This window comes from Podarcis cretensis, assembly GCF_951804945.1.
Source record: "Podarcis cretensis genome assembly, chromosome: 1".
Taxonomy (NCBI): Eukaryota; Metazoa; Chordata; class Lepidosauria; order Squamata; family Lacertidae; genus Podarcis; species Podarcis cretensis.
In genome coordinates this window covers 63616719-63643097 of record NC_137170.1, presented here as the reverse complement: position 1 = coordinate 63643097, position 26379 = coordinate 63616719, and the positions used below count along the sequence as shown (strand labels likewise).

General features: G+C 41.0%; 1 protein-coding gene across 3 annotated transcripts in view; it reads right to left on the bottom strand.

Moving 5' to 3' along the window:
- LUZP2 (leucine zipper protein 2) overlaps positions 1-26379 on the bottom strand; it is a 310191-nt gene that overhangs the window by 132087 nt on the left and 151725 nt on the right. For all 3 annotated transcript variants that reach the window (XM_079969126.1, XM_079969127.1, XM_079969125.1), the window contains 2 exons: positions 25445-25526; positions 13576-13638 (listed from right to left, as the gene is read on the bottom strand). In XM_079969126.1, the coding sequence (XP_079825252.1) occupies positions 13576-13638; positions 25445-25526 (145 nt within the window). The remainder of the gene's footprint in view (positions 1-13575; positions 13639-25444; positions 25527-26379) is intronic.

Below are 26379 nucleotides of genomic sequence, written 5' to 3'. Positions count from 1 at the left end.
GTGAGTAAATGCATACAGAGACATCCCCACCCTTCCTGGATTTTAATGATGGCAATGGGGAGATATGACAGATAAGGAAAGCAGATGCTCTTTAATATATGGTGTATTTGGCAGAGTTCCTGTGCATGATAATAATATAGTGGTGAGAATATTAAACCACAGCTGGCTGCATTCACTGAAAGTGGTCGTAGTGAGGGTTGGCATCAACCATTTGAGTGATGGGGGAAACATTACCCTTTGTGTGGCCAGTGTCATTGTGTGACCAGGCGGTGACAGCCCCAGCCCCCAGGGATCATAAGGAAGGAATAAAGACTCAGACAACATTATATGGAATTAAAATTAGGCCACAACTTTATTAAACTTCTGAAAATAGGAAGACCTTGGCTTAGGCCGGGTGGAACTGGGGCTCATCAGGGTAAATGGGATAGGGGGGTGCTCTACGAGATGTAAGTGTAGCAGGCAGCCCAGCCCATATCCCCACACACAGGGTAGTTCACTGACGACTTCTCAGTGTATGGCCAGTGACACCCATATATATAACCCCTTTAAGAGGGGACCCTGGAATTGCCACTGCAAAATAGGGAAGAAAAGACTAAAGGATTCCACCCAAGACCATAACCGCCAAAGTTGTGATGAATTGCTACGGGGAAGACAAAACCTGCCAATGCAAGAAAATTTCTTCCTGGTCCTTCAACAGCAACCAGTCAAAGACCGTAGCAGTGCCCACTAAACAGGAAGAAAAAGTTAACCTGCAAACAAGAAACATTAAACAAAGGGAAGGTAGGGAGGGTGAATCTATAAAGCTGAGTTCCTGGCTATTGTCGGCTCCACCCCCTATTTATAAATGGGGCTGGCTCCACCTTCCAGCAAGAAACTTGATTACTGAGGCTGGGCATGAACCTCCAAAAATTAACACTGAGAGGCAAGCCAGCCCCATTTGCCAGCAAGCTCCCTGGGGACTGTAGCACCATGCGCCATCCTGCAAAGGGCACCCACAATGTAAAGTGTGAGTGCTCATTATATGACTCAATCTGTAGATGGCACTGGATTTAGTTGTGTCTGGATTGAATCAGGATTTTCTTATACAGTGGTACCTCTTGTTGCAAACAGGATCCGTTCCAGAGGCCCCTTCACAATGTGAAAACCCCCAACCTGAAGTGCCGTATCTGCGCAGGTGTGTGGTACGATTTGGTGCTTGTGTGCATGCGCAAAGTGCAATTTAGCACTACTGCACATGCGGTGAAATCCGGAAGTAACCCTTTCCGGTACTTCCGGGTTGCCGCGGGACACAACCTGAAAAATCACTAACATGAAGCAAATGTAACATGAGGTATGACTGTTACTGTTCTGTTCTCAATGAAGAAAGATGGTATAATAAGCTTATTGTCTGGCTTCCAGAATGGTGCATCCTCTAAGTCTCCTATGACACCCTCACTCCCAGTTTCATGGTGACAGTCAAATCTGGTTGGTTACATGGTAATGTGACATTAGCACATTTATGGTATCTTCCTTGATTGGCTGAGGTCATTTTGGATTAGAAAAAGCATGAAAGAGCAGCTAACAAAAAAAGGAGAAGGAGATAGTAGCTTTCCCCATTGTCCTTCACATGTGGGTTTTTGTCCTCATTTTAAAATCTGGGGATTATGAGAAATTTGGCCTTGTAGCCTTTGCTGATAAATTTAGTTTTAGAAAAGGCAGTAAGGATAGTAATGCAAATTGATGCAAGCACTGTGAGTTTTATCATGTAAGTCATTTGGTTGGTGGCATTGAGGAAAAATAAGTTAAAGAAAATGTTGACATGATTGAAAATAACTGATTTGAAGATTGAAATATTCATTAATCAGGCTGGATAAGGCTTTATAAAGGTAAAATGGAAGGTACTTGAAATGTAAATTAATTTGAGCTGAATAATTATACATGTTAAATAGGTAGTTTTAGGCTTCTTGAAGTGTTAATATTTGGGACTAATGAACTGTAAAACGATGATGGGGGAAGAAATTCAAATAAATGGAAATCTCTGTTTGCTGCTTTTCTTACTGAAATCTAAGCATGCTTCTAGAATTTTAGGTAGTACCTTGCAGCAGTTTCGCTCATAGCATAGTCTCTCAACCTCTACCCATCATGGGTAATTTGAGCTAGCTGAGAGTACAGGGTGTGCCTAATGCATATTTGTGGGTAGGTGGAGAGGTGCCTGGTTCCTTAAAGGATTGTGACTACTCCTAAATATGACCTCCTTGGTCCTTGAAGTACTTGACATCATCCACCCATGTATAAATGCCCTTTTCTGAATACAGTGGTACCTCTACTTATGAGCACCTCTGGTTACGTATCCTTTGGGATACGCGCGCGCGCATGGGTAGAAGCACTCTACCGCGCCGCGCACATGCGCAGAACAGGCACCTCCAGTTGTAAAAAACATCAGGATCTGACTGGAGCTCCAGAACAGATCCCTTCCGCAACTGGAGGTACCACTGTAAAGTGCCTGAGAGAATAGTGACAGTTCAGCTGCAGAACAGATTATCTTGACAAATTTCAGTCTGGGTTGAGGCCTGGATGAATCAGCCTTGGACACCCTGATGGATGAAAAAGTGGCGTAGCATGGGTTGCCAGTGCCCAGGGCAAGGCAAGTATTTTGCACCCCCTAACCCATGCTCATTAATTGTTCCTCATCATTCTGGAAAAAAAGTGACAAGTGGGGTGTTCTGTCCTGTGCCTGCTGTTGTTCAACATCTTTATAAATGACTTGGATGAAGGAATTGATACTCATCAAATCTGCAGCTGACACCAAACTGGGATATATGTATTATATTAGGGGACATTGCACACACGCACATATGTGGTGAAATTATACAAAAATACATATCTTATGAGAAGTACACACAATGTACTTTGGGGGGGGGGAGCAGAATGCAAACTGGGAAATTGGCTAACTGAATTTAAAACTTAAAAAAAAAAAAGAAATTGAGAGAAACAGGAATTGACACAACTGTCACTCCTTAGCATACTCCCCCCCACACCAATTACCTCAGAAAATGCGTATGAATATTCTGTGACTCATGACAGTTCAGATGCTAACGTAGTTAATTAAACAATCAGGAGATTTTAAATGAAATAGGGTCACATACTCTTGTTACGATTTAAAAATGTATTGAATATCAACTGAATGTGTTATTGGCCTAAAATAGAAGGTATAGCAACACTACATTTTCTTGTGATTTTCACATCATTAGAATCCACTACCATATTTTCAAAGCAGCTCCAATGAAACAACTGTAACCAATTCCATAATCTCTTATATAGAGTCGCTGTGTAAAGGTAAGGTACCCCTGACCATTAGGTCCAGTTGCGGACGACTCTGGGGTTGCGGCGTGCACCTTGCTCTATAGGCCGAGGGAGCCGGTGTTTGTCTGCAGACAGCTTCTGGGTCATGTGGCCAGCATGACTAAGCCGCTTCTGGCGAACCAGAGCAGCGCACGGAAATGCCATTTACCTTTCCGCCGGAGCAGTACCTATTTATTTACTTGAACTTCTCGACGTGCTTCCAAACTGCTAGGTTGGCAGGAGCTGGGACTGAGCAACGGGAGCTTACCCCGTCGAGGGGATTCGAACTGCCGACCTTCCCATTGGCAAGCCCTAGGCTCTGTGGTTTAGACCACAGCACCACCCACGTCCCTCTCTATAGAGTCTCTGAAACTAAGTACAAAACATTAAGTGTGAGCTGATTATTTATCTTACAGCTGGTAAGTCCAAGGATTTAATCTTGAGATGCATGAGGTAAATTCATATACCGTTTAAACCAAATAATCCATGCTTTGTATATCATCTTTGTAGAAGAGAGCATAAGGAGAAAGGTTATCTGTGTTAATGGCTCAAATGTCAGTGCTTCCTTTAATTCACTGGTTACATGTTTGACTTTGTTCTGCTTGAACTATGGGACTGTACTGCCTGTAACTCAACTTTCCGAATGAATCTGTGCTCCTTTTATCACTTCCCTAATTATGTAGCAAGCCTGACACACAAAATCTTCTACAAGATTTTCAAGCAACCCCGCTAGCTCTGATTCACATTTTATAATCTCACTTCTTTGGTACACTTAAGACTTCTTTGATTCCTTAAGAATATCTGCATATTTTTTCCCATTGTTGATTGAAATGTTTTCAGCAGTGTTCGCAAACTGTAGTCTGCAGGCCATGAATTCCATTCAGATGGACTGTGGAAAGGTTGCAGAAAGGTAGAGAATATACATACTTGGACCTGCACTTACATTTCTTTTCCTGGCATTCATTTTTGCCCTGGACTGGATTTATCAAATGGGATAACAATGTCCTGACCTAGGGCTAATTTTTTCCAAAATCTGTCTTTGCTACAGTATACCATTCAAACCAACCACGCTTAAAATATTACCAGGTAAAGGGTCCCTTTTCAGAATCCTGGCCAATACACCACTGTTTTGGATTACAATACTGGTACTGCAAAAATAAAAAATTAAGTGGTCTGCTAAGACAACCAGCAATGTTCAAGTAGTGCAAATTTTATGAACTGTTGCAATAGGGGAACTCACCTGTCTAACTATGCAGTTGGTAATACAATCCATATAACAATAACCATTTCCCATATTTTCCCTCTTTTGCCTTTGGTCCTTACATTTTTTAAAACAGATGCTGACAAAGTCATGTGACACTCCTAGACTCACAATGGCATGAAATTCTGCTCATACAATTGAACTTTTCCTTCCTCTTCTCTTTCCTTTAGCCCTTCATACATCAGTAAAATCTGCTCTGCAGAGTTGGGGGACATTTTGGATAAAATGTTTGGGCATGGAGCAGAGTTGTAAGTAACTTGTATGTTGTGCAAAGAACATTCAAGTTTCTTGATTCATAAAAGTCAAACTGTATTACCTTGATCAATAGACAACAGGATCTAGCAGGTAGGCGTGATTGTTCCAGTGCAGATATTCCAGCAGCATAACTTAAATGAGGGCTGGATGAGTAACATTTGAAAAGCCCCTTTCCTACACAATAATCCATTCTGTACAAATGAGAGCTGGGACACATGCTTTTTCCATTGTGGAAACAGCTCTACATGTGAGCTGATACCATATGCTGAGGTAATTAAACTGCCATTATGAACATCACTAAGAGCAAGCACTCAAGAGTAGTACTTAGCAGAGTCACATGGTCATCTCAACATGTGTGACCAATGGATCCCAATGGCATGAAGCTTACAGTGTCAGAGATATTTATATGACCTTAGATATATTGTTTTCCATCACACTTATATATTAGAACATACAGAGAAACAGAAACTTCAGCAACAGCTTTCTAGTTTTTTTATGCATTTAGATTATTCTAACTATAAACGTGTTACTGCCACTGGGCATTTCTCTGCCCCCACCTCTCATCGTTAGCTATTTTACACTGGGAAAATGTACACTGTGTACAGGAAAATACATAATGCAGTGATGGCACATCATACATTGCATTTACCTAAACATTACAAGGAAGAGGTCAAAAGAGATATGAAGCAGTGGCAGTCTAGTTAATCCCTTGCTGTGTTAAGTGCTGTCAAAAATGCAATGCATACTCTAAGAGTTTTTGAAAGGTATGTATGTCTATGCCTGGAATCCTAAGAGGTTTAGCAATGACATGTGGTTGTCTTAAATCATGGGAATGTTCTTTTCATAAATAAAATATTACTAACACAATTTGAATAATAAGTTTCAAGGAACTTCCACACATATATAAAGGTAAGGAGACCCCTGACTATTAGGTCCAGTCGTGACCGACTCTGGGGTTGCAGCGCTCATCTCGCTTTATTGGCCGAGGGAGTCGGCATACTGCTTCCGGGTCATGTGGCCATCATGACTAAGCTGCTTCTGGTGAACCAGAGCAGTGCATGGAAACGCTGTTTACCTTCCCGCCGGAGCGGTACCTGTTTATCTACTTGCACTTTGACGTGCTTTCGAACAGCTAGGTTGGCAGGAGCAGGGACCAAGCAACAGGAGCTCACCCCATCGCAGGGATTTGAACAGCCGAACTTCTGATCGGCAAGTCCTAGGCTCTGTAGTTTAACCCACAGCGCCACCCGCGCCCCTCCACACCTTCTTATGTGAGGCTTGTAAATGGTCAATCACTTACTCACCTGTGGTGAATAACATGGCATCTAGGCAAATAGTCAGGAAAGCTTTTAGAAATATAGGGAGACTGTTGGTTCCTTCTTTTCTCTTTTTGACTCTCATTCCTTCATTTAAACGTTGTCCCAATGTACCACAAATACCCAATATAAAGTGGGATGGGTAGGAGAGGATATATTACAGTAATTGCAATTAATTGCTCAAGACACCCATGTGTGTGGGTTGAACATCCCACCTTTGACAGCAAAATGCAAAGCATAGGGATTATGCTTGTTTTGAGCAAGTCCAGCTATGATGTAAGTTGGCTCTCCCTTTCTTACCCACTTAACAAAGAATCAGACAACAACTTGGGAAGTAAGTTTAAAAATATAATTTGCTTAGTTATAAACTTGCATTGGTTCACAGCAATGGCAGCAATAAAAACTATGCAGCTAAATACTTATATTTACGGTATAACCAGCCTCAGGCCACACGCGTAGCCAGGGGGGCAATCAATAAAAATACTTAACTAAGGATCTTGCCTGCTAACATGAAACCTGTCCCCCAACATAAATCCTGGCTATACCCATCCCACGCCTCAGGCATTTGCCTGTGCTGGACCAAGCAGAGGCATGTCTCCATTGCTGATCAAGAAGACAGAGGGAGGTGAAGGAAGTACTATATGCTCCTTCCTCTTTAGGCGAGGAGGGAAAATGACACCACAAAGAGCCCTCTCAACCAATTGTATTTCTATGGTCTGAGTATCTGCCTATCAGCAGTATAGCTCTGTGAACTTAGCCCCTTCTCATGCTAACTAGCAAGAATATCTATTTGTTAGGTTTGGCTGCTAATCTCCCACATATAGATAGGCGAGGTAGTAAACATTTTAATGGGCTAGTAATTTCTATGGATTTATTTGCAAGATCATGTGCTGTCTTGATTTATCCTGATTTATCCTGCCCCACAAGTCTCCATAAAGCAAGTTATGAGTCTGTAAAGGGCACATGTATGGACCTATAGCTATATTCATGTGGTTGCTTCATGCAGCTGGTGACCTCTATGCATGGAAAAGAAAATCTGAAAGGCTTGTCACAAGACCAAGAAAATTCTCCACTAAATTATCTTGAAGAGGTCCTCTGGAGAAAAAAAGCAGATCTTTCCTACAGTTCATTTTGTTCTGTGTTTTTAACCTGTTTTGTAATTCAGTACAAAGAGAGACTCAAGTGCTCCCTTAATTCTTCTTTCCAGAAACTCTGACATTTATATCTTTCTACCTTAATAATAATAATAGTTTGGTGACCCATTTCTATAAGCTATTATATTGACAAAGAGGTTCACAGGGTCCTGCTGTGCCTATTCAGCTTGGTTGCTATGGGAAAATATTTACTGCTTTGTACAGATGTAGGAACCTAATCTAACCTCAGCTCAAATCCCGTCAACGACATTGCTGCACTCACCATAGTGTGTAGCACAGTTGTGTTGTGCAGCCATTCAACTTGGCTACCAGCCTCAGAAAGCCTCCAAATGGACCAGTTGACCTGGTTCCCAAGGCTACTCTGGGCACCATCCTGCTCACCCGCTTGTGCTGTTTAGCAATGGAGCTGCAGCACTGTGAACCCTCAGCTGGGCTCTATTTTCCTCTTTCCCAGTCTATTGCATGGATAACAAATGGCAAGGTGGAGGAGACTGCCTCATTCATTCTCCAAGTGGTGTTTTGCTTTCCTCATTTGGAAGGGCAGGGTCCATAGACATGTTGTGGATGTTGTTGTTCTTAAACATGATACATGCATCTGGAAGGGCTGCGAAGAAGCCCTTAGAGGCATACTAAGGGACTTTCACTGGCTCTAGAGCTGGTATCAGAATTGGAGGATCAGTCCAATGTTCCCGAATAAAAGTGGAAGGCTTCAAAAAGAAGTTGAATTGGATGTAGGTGGCACAAGGAGAAAACCACTTAAAACCTCTCCCATACAAACTTTCCCGTAGCACCTGAGATTTAGAAGAAAACTCTGCTCAATGTATCTTCCATTCATTAACAAACTCGTCTAGGCAGCTTGGATTTGTGCACTCATTTTCTGAACATCTCTTTCAAGGGCAATGCCCACCAAGCTTTATCGCTGTCTACATTTCATTGGTTCCTGAAAACTTATTGTAAAACGGCATTTTAATTTCTGTTTTGAATGTGAAAGATAAAGAATGCATGATAATGCAATCCTATGTATTTACTCAAAGGTTTCACTATGTTCAGTGGGGCTCACCTTTTAGTCAGCCTGCAAAAGATTGCAGGCAAGACATGCTGTACTGATCATACTTTTCTATCGCTAGCCTTCTGGACTTTTTCTTTTTTAATTATAGTTTACAGTTTAATTTTAAATTGAATGTTAAATTGTATGTTTAATTTTGTGTTCCACATTGGAAAGCATCTGAAAAGGAAACCTATCCGTATATATAGTATAAATATAAATAAACTATAGATAGGCCAGAGTTCTTAGCTTGCATCGTATGCCTGCCTACAAGCATCTTTGGCAAGCAGCCTTTAAAAATTATATATAGGAAACTCTTTCAGGCAGAATCAATGCAATTCATCACAAAGTTTTTGCCGGTACCATTAATCCCACATAAGCAATTTTTTCTGTTTCCTTTAATGTAAGGATTGCTTTTCACTTACATTAACTATGGGGTGAAAAATGTAATAAGTTTTTTCTACAACTTTGTGAGGGTTTGTTCTTTTTTAAAACCAAAACTATATCCGCCGACACTGGAAAATGGCATGCTAGGATTTTTGACTTACAAAAATATTTGATCTTATTTGAGTTCCTCAGGTCTTTGTCTCAGGATTAACTGAACCAGTTGTCTGTTTTGAAGGTGATAGGTAAGATCAGAGCTTTTTTATGGAGGGACGCAGGGGGACGCATACCCCCAAACGTTTTGTGAATCTTTGTACTTGTATTTTCCCCAATTTGAACTATAAAATGGTGGTTTTCTTGAGTCAAAATGAGAGTACTCATAAACATTTTTTTAGAAAAAAGCACTGGGTAAGATAAATGACTCATTGATCCTGTGCTGCGGCTGATTTCAGAGAAAAGAGGATGAACCTACCCATCACTTTTGTGTTTCCCCCTTCCCATTGAGATACAAAAAGATATAACTAGCGTCAGTATAACAAACTGGTTCAGGCAGCTTCAACTCCCACCCCACCACTCAAACTTTAGGGATTCTAGGCTGTACTCTGCTAGCAGCAGGTTTTGGACATCTAGATGGAGCTATGGCACCCTTTTGTGTTCAGCTGTTTGCCTGGAATATTTATTAACAGGACCTGAAGTATCCAAGAACGACATCTATATGTTTACACATGCATTTCCTTGGGAACTGCTTATATTTTCCATTCCCATTTCTATTTAAACTTTGTTTGATTGCATTGCAAACAGCACTTTTAATTTCATTTAATTTAGTATATAGCAGTAAGGCCCAGCATGTCAAACAATATGCTCTTAAAAAAAAGAAGAAGCAAGTATCTGGTAGGTACACTCCTGGCGGCACATGTTTTAATAAGAATTAAAACCAATCTTTTAAACTTTAGTTTGATTTTGCAAGTGGTCATATTTCCTGTGTTCTGAGCCTTGCAGTCATATCCACCTATGCTATAGCTCCCACACTCGGGAGACTTTTGTTTGCCCCCTCCTGCCTCAGAAACCTACCACAGCTATAATGCACCAACCATGGTATTACTCTTATTACTATTACTATTAAATATATTATCTACCCTTCACCAGCAAGTTCCAGGGTGGGTTACAACAATTAAAGAGTGGGGAATTAAACAGATTACAGCCACAAGAATAGAGGAGGCTCTGAAAGCACACATATCCGATGTCAAAGGTCAGGGAAAAGAACCTACCCAATCAATCAAAGGGAATTTAACCCACGACCTCACAGCACATGTGGGCTTTAATCAGCCATTGCTTACTTTTAGCCCCTCTCCCATGGGTTGAGCTGGTTGGGTGCCTACTGATACAGTGTACTCAGATCACCAGGCATTGGCTTTTAGCACAACCATAGTTTCCTTTGGGTTTTGATTCAGTGACCACCCATAGCATGACCACTAAAGTTTGACTGTCAGTATGACTCAACGCTTTTCATCAGCTAACCTTGTGAGACTGCATTGCACATACAGTGGTACCTCGGGTACCTCGGGTTAAGAACTTAATTCGTTGTGGAGGTCTGTTCTTAACCTGAAACTGTTCTTAACCTGAAGCACCACTTTAGCTAATGGGGCCTCCTACTGCCACTGCACGATTTCTGTTCTGATCCCGAGGTAATATTTCTGGGTTAGCGGAGTCTGTAACCTGAAGTGTATGTAACCTGAAATGTATGTAACCCGAGGTACCACTGTATAAACAACCAAATCATCTCCCCGTTCAATTTCCAACAACAGAAAAGTGTATTCTTTTGATCCCTTGTGAACAATCATAATATGGAATATTTCTTTGCTTCCTTGGGGTTATTAAATGTGGTAAAGCTAAACTTTGCAAGCTTACAGAAAAGTATGACCACAGAGCTAGCAGTGCATCCAGGCGACAAGAATGTTTACAAAAAGGCCAGCGCTTTGCATTTTTGTTCACTGAAACATGCTGATGAAAGCATTGCGAAGTTCCAGTCTTGTTTAAAGAATAGCATTCATCAAAATTCATTAGGCACCGCTAAGCGTTTAGGTGAACCGATGCAAGCAGTCCCAAAGCAGCCATAAGCTTCCATTTCATACCTTTTATTTTTATGCGTCTTTTAAAGCGTTTCATGTGAAAGGAGAACATAGATTTTTGTATGACTCCCCAAGAGACATTTTAGCACATTTCACATCCCAAAGAGGCTTGAGAGATTGCAGGTAGAAAATGAAATTGTCTCGCAGGAGCTGGTGGGTGACAAATGCTTCAACCAAGCTGATATATAATATAAAGTGGCAGAGAAGATCAAAGCTCTTTATGCTACCAGGGATCAAATACTTCACACAGCTGGAGGAGCTGCAAACCCCAAAATGTGCTAAAATGTTATCAAATGGTTTGAAGAAACCTAAATTGAGTTATTTCTTAATATCACCTTTACCCGAAAACAGGCAGCTTAAAAACAACGAAATACAATGCAGGTATTTTGGGTGTTTATGATACTAACTCTATAGAGATGGGGGAGAAATTTGTTTCTTTTGCATTTTAATGTGAACCTACCTAATTTGTGCTTCCCAAACCAAAATGGAGTTATCCTTTGAAATTAGCACTGCTGTGATTTCGGAGATGCTGTTCTCCATCCAAATGCATGTGTACATATAGGCATATATTGGGGAAAAGTGTGTATTTTAGTGAAAATAGTACAAGAGTGCCTGTATATTCCTGCCTGATCACCAAGGCCTGCAAGTGAGGCCCTCTGTGTCATACTACAGCCTGCAGAAATCCATTTGGCAGTGACTAGGGAGAGGGCATTTCTCTATTCTAATGCCCACCCTGTGTCATTTGCATCCCCTCTGAAGTGAGTCAGGACTCAGGAGCCAATGGTGATATGTTTCTAGCACATATTTATTCACTCATTTCTCAACTGCTCCACTAAGTCACTTGCAAATGCTATATTGCATTCACTGCATGTACTGGGCTTTTTTCATGGATTTTTATTTTAGGTTATTTTAAGCCACCTTGACTTTTTTTTTAAAAAAGCTGCCAGATAAATGATTTTGATACAGTAAATGATGTTAGGGAAAATGTGTATCTTAGGAGAAAAGCATGCCAACTGCATATGAATTTCCATGTGAACCTAAAATAAAGTTTCTGATGCAGAAATGCAGTGAACTGTCTGGAAAAAATGAAAGAGAGATGGAGAGAGGGAGAAACCAAAATTGTAAGATTTATCCATCTCCTCATTTACAACTTTAAAGATGGCTTAAAATTGTTTTGTTTAAATGTGCTTTTTTTCATTGACCAATTCACAGAATTTTTGTTCCTGATGCTCCTGTTTTTCACAAGTTTTTACACTGATTTTATTGTTATTATTTTACTGTGTTTGTGACTCACTTTGAGCATCTCATGGGGGTGGGTTGTGTATAAATATTTATACAAAAATAAATAAATCAGCAAAACATATCCACTTCTTCAAAAAAGGAGCGGATTCACAAGCCTACTGTAAATGCCCTTAAACGGTGAGACAACAACTTCTCACAAACAACATCTCACCACAGAGCTGGTGAATATTTTGAATTTGGTCTTAATAGAACTTGATTGCTTTGAGAAACACTGTTTATTCATACACTCAAAGAAATGAATCACTGAACTCAGTGGAACTTATATCTGAGTAGGATTGTGCTGGGAATTTGATGTAATATAAGCAAAACCAGATAGTTCCCATTTTCAGTTGTACAATCTTTCTTTCTCTCTTGTTTTTTGAAAGACAATAAAACCTGTGTAGGCTTGCCATACTTCTGGAATTTCTCGGACATATTCGGAATACTGTAGTCGGCAGTAGTGTCAGGACAGAAATCAGTAAAAAAAAATGTCTGGGGAAATCTGGATGTATGGCAACCCATGTTGGCAGGGTCGTTTGTATCATTTACCAAAATAAAAGCTCAAAAATGTCATTTTTTGCAAATTTGCAAAACTTTTCTGGCTGGCTTTTCACTGTTTGGAATATGGCAACCCTATCGAGAATCAGTCTTACTATAGAGAATTTCAAATACTTGTTTTCTCCTGTTTCAGAACATATAGTTAAAAATCCATTATTATATCTTAGCCATAAGAAAACCATTCACTAAAATGTGAATTTAAGGCAAACATACATAGTTATTTCTGAATGTTCGTTTTTCAGTCAGGGCAGGGACAAAGAAGCCAGGACAAGAAAAACTGGGGGCGGGGGGAGGAATGCAGATTTCATGAAAAACAAGCAGAGAGGAGTTTGGAACAGGTATACAATCATAACAGGAAAAACCTGAAAAAGGCAGGCTTACCAAAAATACAAGTCACCAGAAAATAATCAGATATCAGAAGCATGCCAGATTAGCACTAAAACTCCAGGACAGAATTAACAACAAAGCAGGTGGGATAGAGTGGGGATGGCTAACCTGTTGGCCTACCAATGCTGCTGGACTACAATTCCCAACACTTGGCAGGCCACAGGTTGGCCATTCCCTGGATACAGATTTCAAACTTCAGGCCTTGAACACAAGATAGAATGTTGCACAATATATCATTAAGGGGTTAACTGGAGTCAGCAAAGACTATTTCCCTAGAATGGGGCCAGGTTGCTCAAAGGAACAAGGTGTAAAAATATGGCAGAATAGAAACTGGGTATTGTAAATACCCCAGGCGTCCAATCTCTGTAACTTTCTTTTTAATTCCACAGAAATAAATACAGATATTTAATATACAGTAATTGTACACTATCATTAATGATGTACATATTTTAGGTATGTTTCTGACAGCTAAGGATCCTCTTACCTCGTTTTGAAGATCCCTAATCATTTTGCTCTTCCTTTCCATTTCAGTCTTCAAAAAGTTAATCTAAAAATGAAAAATAACCTTTTAATTGATTGCCATAAATTCACCCAAAAACTCCCAAGAGAGAGGCATCTTATAATTTTTATAGATCAACTTTTACCTGAGTACCTTTTAGAAAGGGGATTCTTCTCTGTCCGCCCAACCACTATTAACACTCTTTGATGAAACATTGGAAGAAGTCCTATATAACAACTTGGGCTACTTTTAGTGATAACAAGGTTGAAGATGGCTAGACAGCAGAAAAAGGAAACTGGAATGTATAGCAGAATGTGGAGTGTATGGCAAAATTTGGCAGGTGTCTCCCTCAGAAAAACTTGCATAACAAATGGATGAGCATTAGTTAAACAGGATAAATTTTGGAGCATTTGGTTCTCATTCTTAGCATTCTCTAGGTTGGGTGGGGAGGTAGAAGAGATCGTAATTCCCTTTGGAAAGATGCTTTACCTTGAGGAGATTATAGTGGATATATTATACTATGATCCCAGAATACAATGCAAGACTATATTTTCTGTCATATATAACACAGGCATGGACAAAACACAATACATTGCTGTTTTTTCTGGGGACTATACTACTTCAGGACATATTTGAGAGCACACATTGAAATGATCTATTTCTTTAAAAAAAGAAAACCTTTCTACACAGGGAAGGCTACTTTAGCAGACCAGAGAGTTTTGACTAGAAATGTTTCTTCTGACACTCCAACTTTCCTGATGGGGACATTTTATCACTTCTCACATCATCTTATCCCTTTTTCAGAATTCTGTTTTTCTCCCTTTATTCCAGTCCTACCTATATAACTAGCATCTAATAGCCTACAAAGAAAATTACTAGAGTTGAACATGAGAAAAACAAACAAACCCTAATGCTGTGCCAAAATCTGTCCTCCAGTTTCTTGAAAGTCTCCCCCACACACACACCTTTTCTATCTCATTCTTGGGTCAATCAATAATTTCTTTAGACTATTCACGGAGGCAGAATTTTTAGCTTATTTTATCACTGTGAGCCCCGAAGGATAAATGTGATTTTTCTTCCAGCAAGCATTTCTCCAGTATTTTGCAGCCTCCCTCAATGTCCATTCTTCCTTTTAAAAAAACGCAAAGCCCCATGGGAGGAGTTGCCTCTTGTTATGTTCCCCTGGACTGTAACTGAAGTCTGGGGACCAGGGCTGCAGAGTTCACACCACTGGTGGTATCATTTGTAAAAAGAAATAAATAACATTCACAAAGTCACTTTCAAGCAAGGTAAGTGCATCAAAAACTCTGCACCACAATAAAGAGAACTTCTCCTAATTTTCTCTCCCTTTTGATCTTTTTGAATGCAATTTGTTTTTTCATTACTTGATGGAAAATCTTTGGAATAAAATCTCAGACTTAAACATGATTGATTATGATACTCTCCATTGCCTTAATGTGCTCAGACTAAAAGAGATCCATTATTTCAGGAAAAAAAAATCAAAACAAAATAATACGTTCCATGTATAAAGCCTATGACGATGGTATTCACTTAGCTTTTTGTCATGTGATAGGGCAGCTATCATACTTCTTACAAGCATCTTATTAATGCTCAGAATAAACCATATGATAAAATATTGACTAATATGCAGTGCCATAGTTATTTGCATTTCTCTACCATATATGTTACTTGGTCAGGAGGAATACACTGTCCCACATTCCTCTCACTCCCATCTCAGGGTTGCATGTGGGACTTCTCATATTTTATATCTGTTCAGTTATACATGATTGATTATGGTTTCTGTATGATTCCTTCAAGGATTTCTGTAATGTTTGTATTTTATTATTTATGTAGAATACATGTACCCCACCCCCTTTGTAGACTTCAGACCCTGATGAAGTGGCTTACAAAAAATTCTCAAAATAAAAATCACACACAAATCGAGGTCAGGAACAGAAATTGCATGGTGTCCAAAGGAAACCAAGATTACTCAGACAGCGTTTCCTGTCATCACCATTGATCTTCCCTGGTATGCCAGAGAGCAGCTCCCTAAGGTGTCCTGAGGCAAGGGAGTGAGGCTGAGCAGATGGATCTCACACAACCCATAATGAAAGGAAGTCTTCCCTTCATGTCAGTTGGTAGTTGCTCCTGAATTGGTCCTGTGAGGCAAGTGAAGGGGCCTAAGCAGCTGGACTTCTCTGAGCCCAATACTGAAGGAGTCTTTGCTTGCTAGCAGTTGGATGCTGCCAGTCAACAGCTCCCCTGAGGCAAGGAATTTGCATGTGAGGAGTAGTAAGTGTTGAAAGCAGAGGGCCTTCTCGGTAGTGGCGCCCGCCCTGTGGAACGCCCTCCCATCAGATGTCAAAGTGATAAACAACTACCTGACATTCAGAAGACATCTGAAGGCAGCCCTGTTCAGGGAAGTTTTTAATATGTGACATTTTAGTGTATTTTTCATCTTTGTTGGAAGCTGCCCAGAGTGGCTGGGGAAACCCAGCCAGATGGGCGGGGTACAAATAATAAATTATTATTATTATTATTATTATTATTATTATTATTATTATTATTATGAAAGGTTCAGTCCCTTAACAATCTCCACAGCAACTATGGTGTTATAGCTAGGTATCTAGATACAGATATTTAAATTCAATAGATTTATCTCACTATAACTGTATTATTGTACTGTGTCAACCAGCTTAATTCCATGAATAACATTCCTCTTTATAGCTTCTTAAGTCTGTAAGGAAAAGCCTTCTTGGCATTCACACCTCACTTCCAATAAGTCAGAACAACCTGATGAAGTAAATTCATTTCACACATTTTTCTTAAGTGACTTCAAAAGCCCTGAAGTAAGATCATTCTAAGCACTATTTACTGAATCTCTCCTGCTAATTCCCTCTTCAGTTGCACTAATTTTCCTCTTGTCTTCTTGAAAGATGCATAGGCAATGATTTTGTCAGATGTCTGGGTCTTAACTGCAACCCACAAGATTATTTGTGATGGGTCTCTGTGCTTGTTTTCATATAATGAGCAATCCCCTTTTTAAATCATCTGGGCAAAATTGAGATCAGAAATTAATGATGTATTACCGAGATGAACTATATAAGCAACACAGAAGTGGTAAGAGATCAGCTACCCGGATCATCGTGGCATGGTGGGAAATACTTTGAACCTGTTACGTTTTCAACCATGAAACAGAAAAACAAACTAAAAGGAAACAGTTGTTAAGATGTAAATGTGAAATTATTTAGCTAAAGAAATACACTCAGGCTACATTCTATACACACTTTCTTCATTGTACTAGGGATGGAAGATAAATTGCTTCAGTCAACATTTTAAAACAACTCAACCCATAGTATTCCCATAGTATAAGTGAAGAGGTCAGCTTGTGGAGTAGTGAGGTAGCCAAGTTAGCTGATACCAAATTGTTCAGAGTTGTTAAAGCAAAAATATTTTGTGAAGAGCTCCAAGAGGACCCCTGCAAACTGAGTCAAGGGGGGTGGGTTTCTAAATTTCAATTACATATATGCCTACAGTGGTACCTTGGGTTACAAACACATTGGGTTACAAACGCTTCAGGTTACAGACTCCGCTAACCCGGAAGTAGTACCTCAGGTTAAGAACTTTACTTCAGGATGAGAACAGAAATTGTGCGGTGGCAGCGGGAGGCCCCATTAACTAAAGTGGCACCTCAGGTTAAGAACAGTTTCAGTTTAAGAACAGACCTCCAGAACGAATTAAGTTCTTAACCAGAGGTACCACTGTATTGGCATGGGACTGGTGGTGACTGTCTAGGAATGATACATGGGGAAGTATTCAACTACTGTATCTTGTAAGTGCAACTATTGCCACTTATACAATGAGAGTTTCCCCTCCCCCATGAGCACTGCACATTCTTCACTGATCTGAGTTGGACGAACCCCTACAAAAAAAAATTGGGGTGGCGAGGAATGGGGTAGAACATTAAGTTGCACAAGCAGAAATCATTATACTGATGGAACATTCACACAGTTCTATGTTAGATGCAACCTCTTTTATTTACTGCTTCTCCAGGTTAAACAACCTTGTCCAACCTTTCTTCTTCTTAGCATTTGGTCTCCAGCCCCTCCAGCCCCTCTCTTACTTCCTTCTCTGGACATGTTCTAGTTTGTCAACATCTCATTTCAACTGTGGTACCCAGAACTGGACACAGTGTTCCAGTTGAGGTCCGCCTAAGACATAATAGAGTAGCACCAATACTTCTTGTGTTCTGGACCCCGCGCTTCTATTGATGCAACATGTAATTGCAGTAGCCTTATTAGTCACTGTGTTGCACTGCTGACTCACTTGTATGTTGACAGCTTATTGTTTAACAATATGCTCTCATTAGTGAATTTTGTTGCACCAACACAGGAAAAAGGACCAAATCTGAAGGATTTATCTGTTCTTTCTAAGGCAAAACATTGGTAGGCAGTTCAAGAGTGCTTAAAAAGCACTTAAATAAGATTAGCAGCACATCTCAGGAAGATTTCATGCATCTCTATATTTAAATTAAGGCTGCCATTTAAAAATCTGGGAATATAGCACATTATCTGGAGTCTGTATTTTTTTCAGTTTTATCGAAGGACAGTGACATTATGTTTCTAGGAGACAAGCACTCAATGCTACACAAAACTGTGAGTTTGTGTTTCCAACCTTATTATACTTATTATAGGAAATGAAGGTTATTTTTTCATTTCCTGACCTTTATTATAACAGGCTTTCGACCTTGAAAAATTCAAATTAAACCATTCTCATCCCTGAAAAATAGACTATGTGTAAATGGTGATGATGTGATTCTAGAAGGCATTTACTTAACACATAAGATGGCTAGTAAGATACACATGTATTGGGTGATATCCAATTGTGGTGTCCCACTTGCACAACAGATTTCTGCTTGAGCAAAATTGGACTTACCCTTTCTCCTGTCCTGTATCCAGTCCACCACAGCCTTCCAATTTGTTTTGGAGGGCTGTGAACCTTCCTACAAAGGGTAGGAAGGGGATCCCCATTGCATACATTGGCATAAATCTGAATTTTGCCTGATATTATTACTTCATATTGGGACGCAGGTGGCGCTGTGGGTTAAAGCCTCAGCGCCTAGGACTTGCCGATCGAAAGGTCGGCGGTTCGAATCCCTGCGGCGGGGTGCGCTCCCACTGCTCGGTCCCAGTGCCTGCCAATCTAGCAGTTCGAAAGCACCTCCGGGTGCAAGTAGATAAATAGGGACCGCTTACCAGCGGGAAGGTAAACGGCGTTTCCGTGTGCGGCTCTGGCTCGCCAGAGCAGCGATGTCACGCTGGCCACGTGACCCGGAAGTGTCTCCGGACAGCGCTGGCCCCTGGCCTCTTAAGTGAGATGGGCGCACAACCCCAGAGTCTGTCAAGACTGGCCCGTACGGGCAGGGGTACCTTTACCTTTACCTATTACTGCATATTATCATTATTGTTGTTTCACTTCCTTGCCTTTGGTCTTGTTTGCCATATAGGCTGAAACTACACCATCTGGTGTGACCCCTCCCCCAAAAAAGGTTTAAAATGACTATGTTTGCTCTTTGGTAATCATTGCAGCTTTTTTGCTCTTACAAATAACCTTTGCATAGGTGCAGTAATTTGTCTTTTGGTTTTCCTTTGGCTGCAGATTCCTGACTCAACCCATTCCATTGCATGGCAAGGTCCCAAACCCTCCCTGGAAGTGGAATAAAGACACATGAAACAGTATTTAGGTCAATGGGTAAAAAAGGCCACAACTTTATTGGTTACGGAATGTGAGTGGTATTGGCTTTTAGGCACTGGAAACCACACAACTACATCTGACTCCTGCCTGTCTGCAGGAGTCTTGGAAGGGTTAACCACCAGAAGGGTGAGCTCTGCTGATGCACATCAACTAGGAACTCCCCCAGGGCCACCGCTAGGGGTTGTGCCATGGCCCTCCTGGGCTTTGGACAGAGAGCACACCCCTCAGATTCCTTTAATGGAATACCAGGGAGTAAAGGAACATGTCCTCAGCTGTGGGCAGTTTAAATAGCCCATGCCACGCCCCCAGACCATCCGGATTGGACAGCCTTGGAGATGACATGGCCGAGGACCAACCAATGGCGCAGGGGCTATCCCGCCCCATGCGCATGGGGAGGGCTTGCTCCCAGCTCACAACGTCATCTCCCCAGGGGCAGGAAATGGCTTTGGTTAAAATGTTGTTCAAAACATGATTTTTACCCTGCACATGGTACAAAATATAAAATGTCCCACTCATGTCTTTCAACATGAGAACCTTTAAATTATTCTGCAAGTTGTTATAATGCTCTTCTTTCAATATAAGCTCTTGCCTCTTCTGGATCACAAGACTGCATCACAGTCTCATTGCACCAACGTCTTTGGCATGTGGGAGCTGATCATTTCAGGACTATCTCTGAGCTACATCAGGTTTCACATACTGTTTTCAGAATGAAACCACTGAAATTCTAGAAAAACTTATGCTCCTGACACAATTTGAGGTCCTGCCCAGAATGCAAAATTGGGCAGATATTTAACCCATATCTACAGAAAGCACTAATCTAAACGAGTTGCCTGTTATACTGAGGACCACTTCATGTGGCATGTTTTCCATGTTTTCTCCTTGGATCTCTTAGCGATCAGTGCCACCATAGTGTTTAAAAGAGAAGTGTGTTTCTGTAAACTCATAGAGACATGTGGTGGACAGGCTCCTCCCATTACTTGTCCAGTGGATAATTTGGGACATCTAGGAAATGTGTGCTACATTAAATGTGGAGTGACTTTTACAAAGGCCTTTGGTACTTTCTACAGAGACTCCATCTTAAATTGACTTGCTATATTCAGCTGCCCAGAGGGATTTAACGCAGATGTGAGGCAATCTTGCAATGGAACGATAGACTGATGGAGAAAGATGGTGTTTTCCCACTCTCTTCTGAAACTACAACTAGGGATGTGATCATGCACTAACTTTTTACTGCACAGTTTTGCTACTATGCTTCTGAAGGCCTTCCAAGATGTTAATGTGAGAATAAAGATCTGATTTAGAGCAGATGGTAATCTATTTAACCTTGAAAAGCTCCTAGCAAAAAGTAAGGTATTTGAAGAAACGGTTCAGGTGCTATCATTAGTGGATGATTGTGCCCTAGTACCTAATGCTTTAGAGGACAGACAGGTAATTATTGATTCCTTTTCAGCAGCACGTACACATTTCAAGCTAATTATTAATGTAAACAACACAAAGAGTTTCATATCCAGTATTCAGGATGAGATTTATGTTGCACCAAAAATTACTAACAGCAATAATGCCTTATTGATAATGGATAAAATTCCCACCTCGGGCAGTGCCCTGACTTGTGAATCAAGTATCAGTGATGAAAATGCAGAATCAAAGAGCAGGAAATAGTGTAGCTTTCAGCAAGCTTCACACAAACCTACGTGAGAAAAGAACTGTGAGCCTTCAGACACAAGTGAAGGTGCATAGACTTGCAGGATGTCTAGACAGGTTGAAACATCACTGCCCTTATGCCTGTAAAATTATCCTATAGGAATCTGTGGTGTGTCTCTCTGACTCCAGTTTCTCTCTCATTTGACTATGGGCTGAAAGTTCCAACTCAGGAGTTGTTTTCTGGTCTAAATAATTATGACCCCAAAATGGTTTCTTGCTTAGCATCTACCACAGGTTGGATAGCAAACAAGCACGATTAATTAGCATAGACCAGTAAATGAAGTAAAATTATAAAAGCTGGATGTTTCCATGAAAAGACAGTGAAATTTCCTAAATTCATGTTTATACTAGAAACTACAAAACCAGGAATACAAAGTATCATGTTTTAAAAGCTTCTGAGCCAAAGATGGTAAAAAACATGGGGATAAACAATCCAAATTTTCCCGTAAACAGTACAGACTTTTGAGATGAATCCAATAGGATGAATTGTGTCAATGGACTCTGCATTTACCAACATTTCAGCAAGCTAAATTCTGTCTTAGCCACAGAATTCGCTGCACATTAGATACATGCAGATAAAATAAAAGGTAAAGGTAAAGGTACCCCTGCCCGTACGGGCCAGTCTTGACAGACTCTGGGGTTGTGCGCCCATCTCACTTAAGAGGCCAGGGGCCAGCGCTGTCCGGAGACACTTCCGGGTCACGTGGCCAGCGTGACATTGCTGCTCTGGCGAGCCAGAGCCGCACACGGAAACGCCGTTTACCTTCCCGCTGGTAAGCGGTCCCTATTTATCTACTTGCACCCGGAGGTGCTTTCGAACTGCTAGGTTGGCAGGCGCTGGGACCGAGCAGCGGGAGCGCACCCCGCCGCAGGGATTCGAACCGCCGACCTTTCGATCGGCAAGCCCTAGGCGCTGAGGTTTTAACCCACAGCGCCACCTGCGACTCTGCATTTACCAACATTTCAGCAAGCTAAATTCTGTCTTAGCCACAGAATTCGCTGCACATTAGATACATGCAGATAAAATAATTCTACTTAATTCCATCACAAACATAGAACTTAAGACCTGATGGAGAGAAAAGCAAGGGGAGGTTACAGGGGGACAACCGGGAGATGGAAGGATTAAGCATGTCTCCTTTCACCCATTCCTTCTTCTGTGCAAAACACACTCCCTCTTTAAAGCAGAGAAGCAGACTATGGAGTATGTTAAAGTGATTTCAATGGTTCATTTTCCCCCTAGAGTTGCATAGTTGCGAAACAGCAATTTATGCTTTTTATCTGCCTTTGACATCTGTGGTCAAAGGTAGTGTGTGGATAATGTTGTTAAAAAGGCACCCATCAGCCCATATAGTAAGGTACAAGGGAGGGTCTTAGCTATGTTGGTCTCAGCCCCTTTAATGCAGTACAAAGTAATAGAAGGAAGAAGTAAGAAACATATAATTTATTTCAAGGTTTGTTGAGTGTAAATCATTGCAGAAAGGAACTGCTTATGATTTACTGCAAGAAAAAAGCTAAAGTCTCTGATTTCCAATTGCTTTTTAAGGAAGTAGCATATAGAACAACCACTGTTTGTTTTTGTTTCTTCAATCTAAACTTTCTTAGACTTCCAAGAGAGAAAATTTGCTTAATTTAGTTTAAAATTGCTTCTGTGTATTTAAAAGTGAAAGCAGAAATATGATGTGTGGGTGTGCCTATGTATGTAACATTCCTTAAATGTTCTGGTCCCATTGCTAGATCTTTCATTCTGTCAATACTTAAGATTTTTTTAAAAAAAAAGAGTAAGGAGATTTTAAATAGTGGGAGAAACCTCACAAAGTGAATTAAAAAACTTAGAATTATTAGAAATATACTGAGAATCCCTCCCCCCAGGCGTACCTTGGTTGTCAAATGGAATCCATTCTGGAAGTCTGTTTGACTACCAAAAATGTTTGACAACCTGCATGCAAGCGGAAGCCACGTCAGATGTTTGGCTTCCAGAGAATGTTCTCAAACTGGAACACTCACTTCCAGGTTTACGGCATTTGGGAGCCAAAATGTTTGACTCACAAGGCATTCAAGTATGACTCTGTGTGTGTGTGTGTGTGTGTGTGTGTGTGCGCGCACACACACACACACACACACACAAACAACAGCAACAACACACACATCCAATGTATTCAGGCAGGTACACAACTGGTAAAATATTGTTGTTAAGAGTATAAGCAATAAGTTTGAAAGTGCCTAGTTCATATTTCAGGTTAACTATGACTTGCCTGTACAGTATAGCCAAGACACCATTTCTCACTCGCACTTTTCACCTATATACAATTGTGATCATCATAGTGGTTTATCTTGTAGGGTTGCTCTAAGGATTACAGAAATAATAATAAAGAAGTACACAGAGTAGAAAGGAAAGTATGACTATGTGCACCTTGAATGATCCATGAATTTTGCTACCTGGCAAAGTTTTGCAAGACTTCATGGACCACAGTTTTAGGGACCCATATTTGTCAGATCTTAACAGAATCAAAATTAGGTATATGGTTGGTTAGTTAGTTATTTTTATTTGTATTACCATCAGGCATGCCCCTTTATGATGCTTGAGGCAAAAAAGGAACATTCCACTCCCTTGCCATTCCCCACCCACCACCACCTCCTCTCTTACCTGTGTTGTGAAGCGCCAGCAGTGGCCCTGACTTCTAGTGAGGTCTTGCAAGATCTAGCCAAAGTCTCATGAGATCTTGTGTGTTCTGTGAGGTCTCGCAATATTTTGGCAATGCTTTGCAAAATCTCACTGAAAACCAGCACCGCTGCCAGCGCCACTTGTCTGAAGGCAGCAGAGGCAGTGAGGCAAGTGGTGGAGACAAGTGTCAGGGACTAGCAGGATGCTGACAAATGTGCACAGGGGAAGGGGGACTGGAGTCTGACTCAAGAGAGTGGTCCCGTGAATTGTGGGGACCTGCACCAGCCAAGACACAAGAGCTGGATGTAGGGGAAGCTTCAGAGATGGAGTTGGAAGAAGAGGAGGAAGAGGCAGGTCAGACAAGTGAAGGGCCACTGTCTCCCAGAACCAGGAAGGGATTAAAGAGGGAAGAGCAGAGGCAGCTTCCACACAGGCATAGTTTATGGCTGTGTGCGCACAGCCTGTCAGGGGGAGGTACAAAAAATGGTGGAGGAGGAGTGGCCACCTACTGCAGCAACTGCTTCATAGAGGGCAGACCTGGAAACAGCTGCCTGGATGCTAGACTGTTGTACATGGGCATTCAAAGCTGTAGAAAAATGGTAAGTGTCCACTTTTGACAATAAAGAGTTAGCTATACACCATATGCATTCCTTTGGCTGGGGAGCACCCATGACAGTGAGGTGGGCATCACCTTTTGGGCTTCCACCACTCAAGGCGAGTGTCTCACCCTGCCTCATCAATAGGCCAGGCCTACGATCAGGAATGGTACCAATGAATTTAATCAAAGTTGCACTGTTTTGATTTAAAAGGCCTTCTGTAGACACATTACGTGTACATGGATTTTGTACATGTCCATGGAATTATCAGGGACTAGCTTGGAAACAGAAAAATGGTGGGAGAAACCAACTGGGGAACCCCCAAGGGAAGAAGGCTCTGAACCCAGGGACTGGTGGTGGGATGATGATTAGTCATCAGAGAGAAGACTGGGAGGAGGAAGTGTCCAAAGCTGAAGTGGAAACAGGGCTTAGTGAGCCGGAAGAGTCTATGGCAGAGAGAAGTCCAGAATAAGAAGCAGAGGTTGAAGCAGGAATGTAGGATAATGTCAAGAACCAAGCTTCACAGAACACATAATTTATTTGAAAGTATCAAAATGGCCACCTAGTCCAACCCACTGAAGCAAAGCAGAACCAGCTATTCACTGCACATTTAACCAGACAGCCTGTGTGAACAGAACCTCAGGTTACAGGTGCACACCTTAAGAACCAAAGGACAGAAGTGAGCTCAGCAACACACTAGTTACTCAAGTTTGGGAGAGGGTCAGAATTCTTTCAAACTTCAGATATGGGGATCTTTAAGAGTATGCCCAAAATAGATTCATTGTGTCCCTTCCATTGAAAATTGAATTGGATCATACCCATGTCGTTCAAGATTGTAACTCTTCTCTATCTTTATTTGTGTTAGTCCCTGATAGGTTAGGAACAACAGGTTGGAAAGTCGCTTCTTAAACCACCATGAAACAATAGTTAGTACAGTGATAGCAAGATACCCTTCATATGTTTATCAGCAGCGAATTTTGTGAGATTCTTTGCTTCCACAAAGAGCCTTCTATAGTATATTCAATATATACCAACAGCCTTGTTCATGCAGACATATTTGAGCTATTGAAGCATTTACAGAAGAGAGGCGCATGGAAAGGTTGGAGAAAATAATAACAAAGAAAGAAGAGAAGTTACTCACTGTAGCCTGCTGCTTTTCTGCCTTCTCAGCTGCCTCATTAAGCTGTTTTTGAAAGGCCTCCTGGAGCGATTTCATTTCTTCCCTAGTTTATCGAAGAGACAAAACACAAACTTCATCTCTATTGTACACGAGGAAAGAATGCTTTTGTTTACTCTCTTTTCATGACAAGGCATTTTTAATTACACTGAATAACCACTGGTTGTGCTTTGTTGGGGTGGCTTATTAATAAAGCCACAGATGCCCAGTGCACACCAGTGAGGTTCCAAAATGAAAATTCTTTTGTGTCTACTGTATAGAGTACTGTGCAAAATGTTATTTAAGCATTCTTCATATTCTAATTCACTAACTCTCATTTTAAAGCAAATTGTTTATACTTAGATCTCCATCACCTCCCCCTCAGCAATTGTTTAGAAGGGATGAGTAGGAAAAGATGCAGTTGCAAACTCTTAGGGAGACCCATCTTTTCCCATTATTTTCAGGTAGCAACTGAGCTTCAGCTGAACATAGGCATCTTAAACAGAAGACTTAATTTTGGCCTCGTTGGTCCGGATCCAGTTCCCAGACAGATAAGATTCCTCAAAGTGAATGAGACCTTCGTAGTGGCACTTTCTGACAGCTGTTCTGAGGATCAGACATAGCAAGATCCAAAGAGATAAATCTTCAGGACAGGGAGAATGAACATGTTATTTGAGATATAAAACCACGCTGACGACGGGCGGGGTGAATTTGATCCTTTTATCTGCCTCTGTTTTGTCCTGATTAATTACACAGAATACAGTTGCTGCTACGTGTAGATCTTTTTTAATGTAGACACCAGAAGTATTTGAGATCAAGTGAACTGACAGATTTTAAGAAACACCCCAGACTAGTTCTATGCTTACTTGGGAATAGGGAAGAGCATATCTGATAATTTTAGTTCCTCATTTTTCCTATCT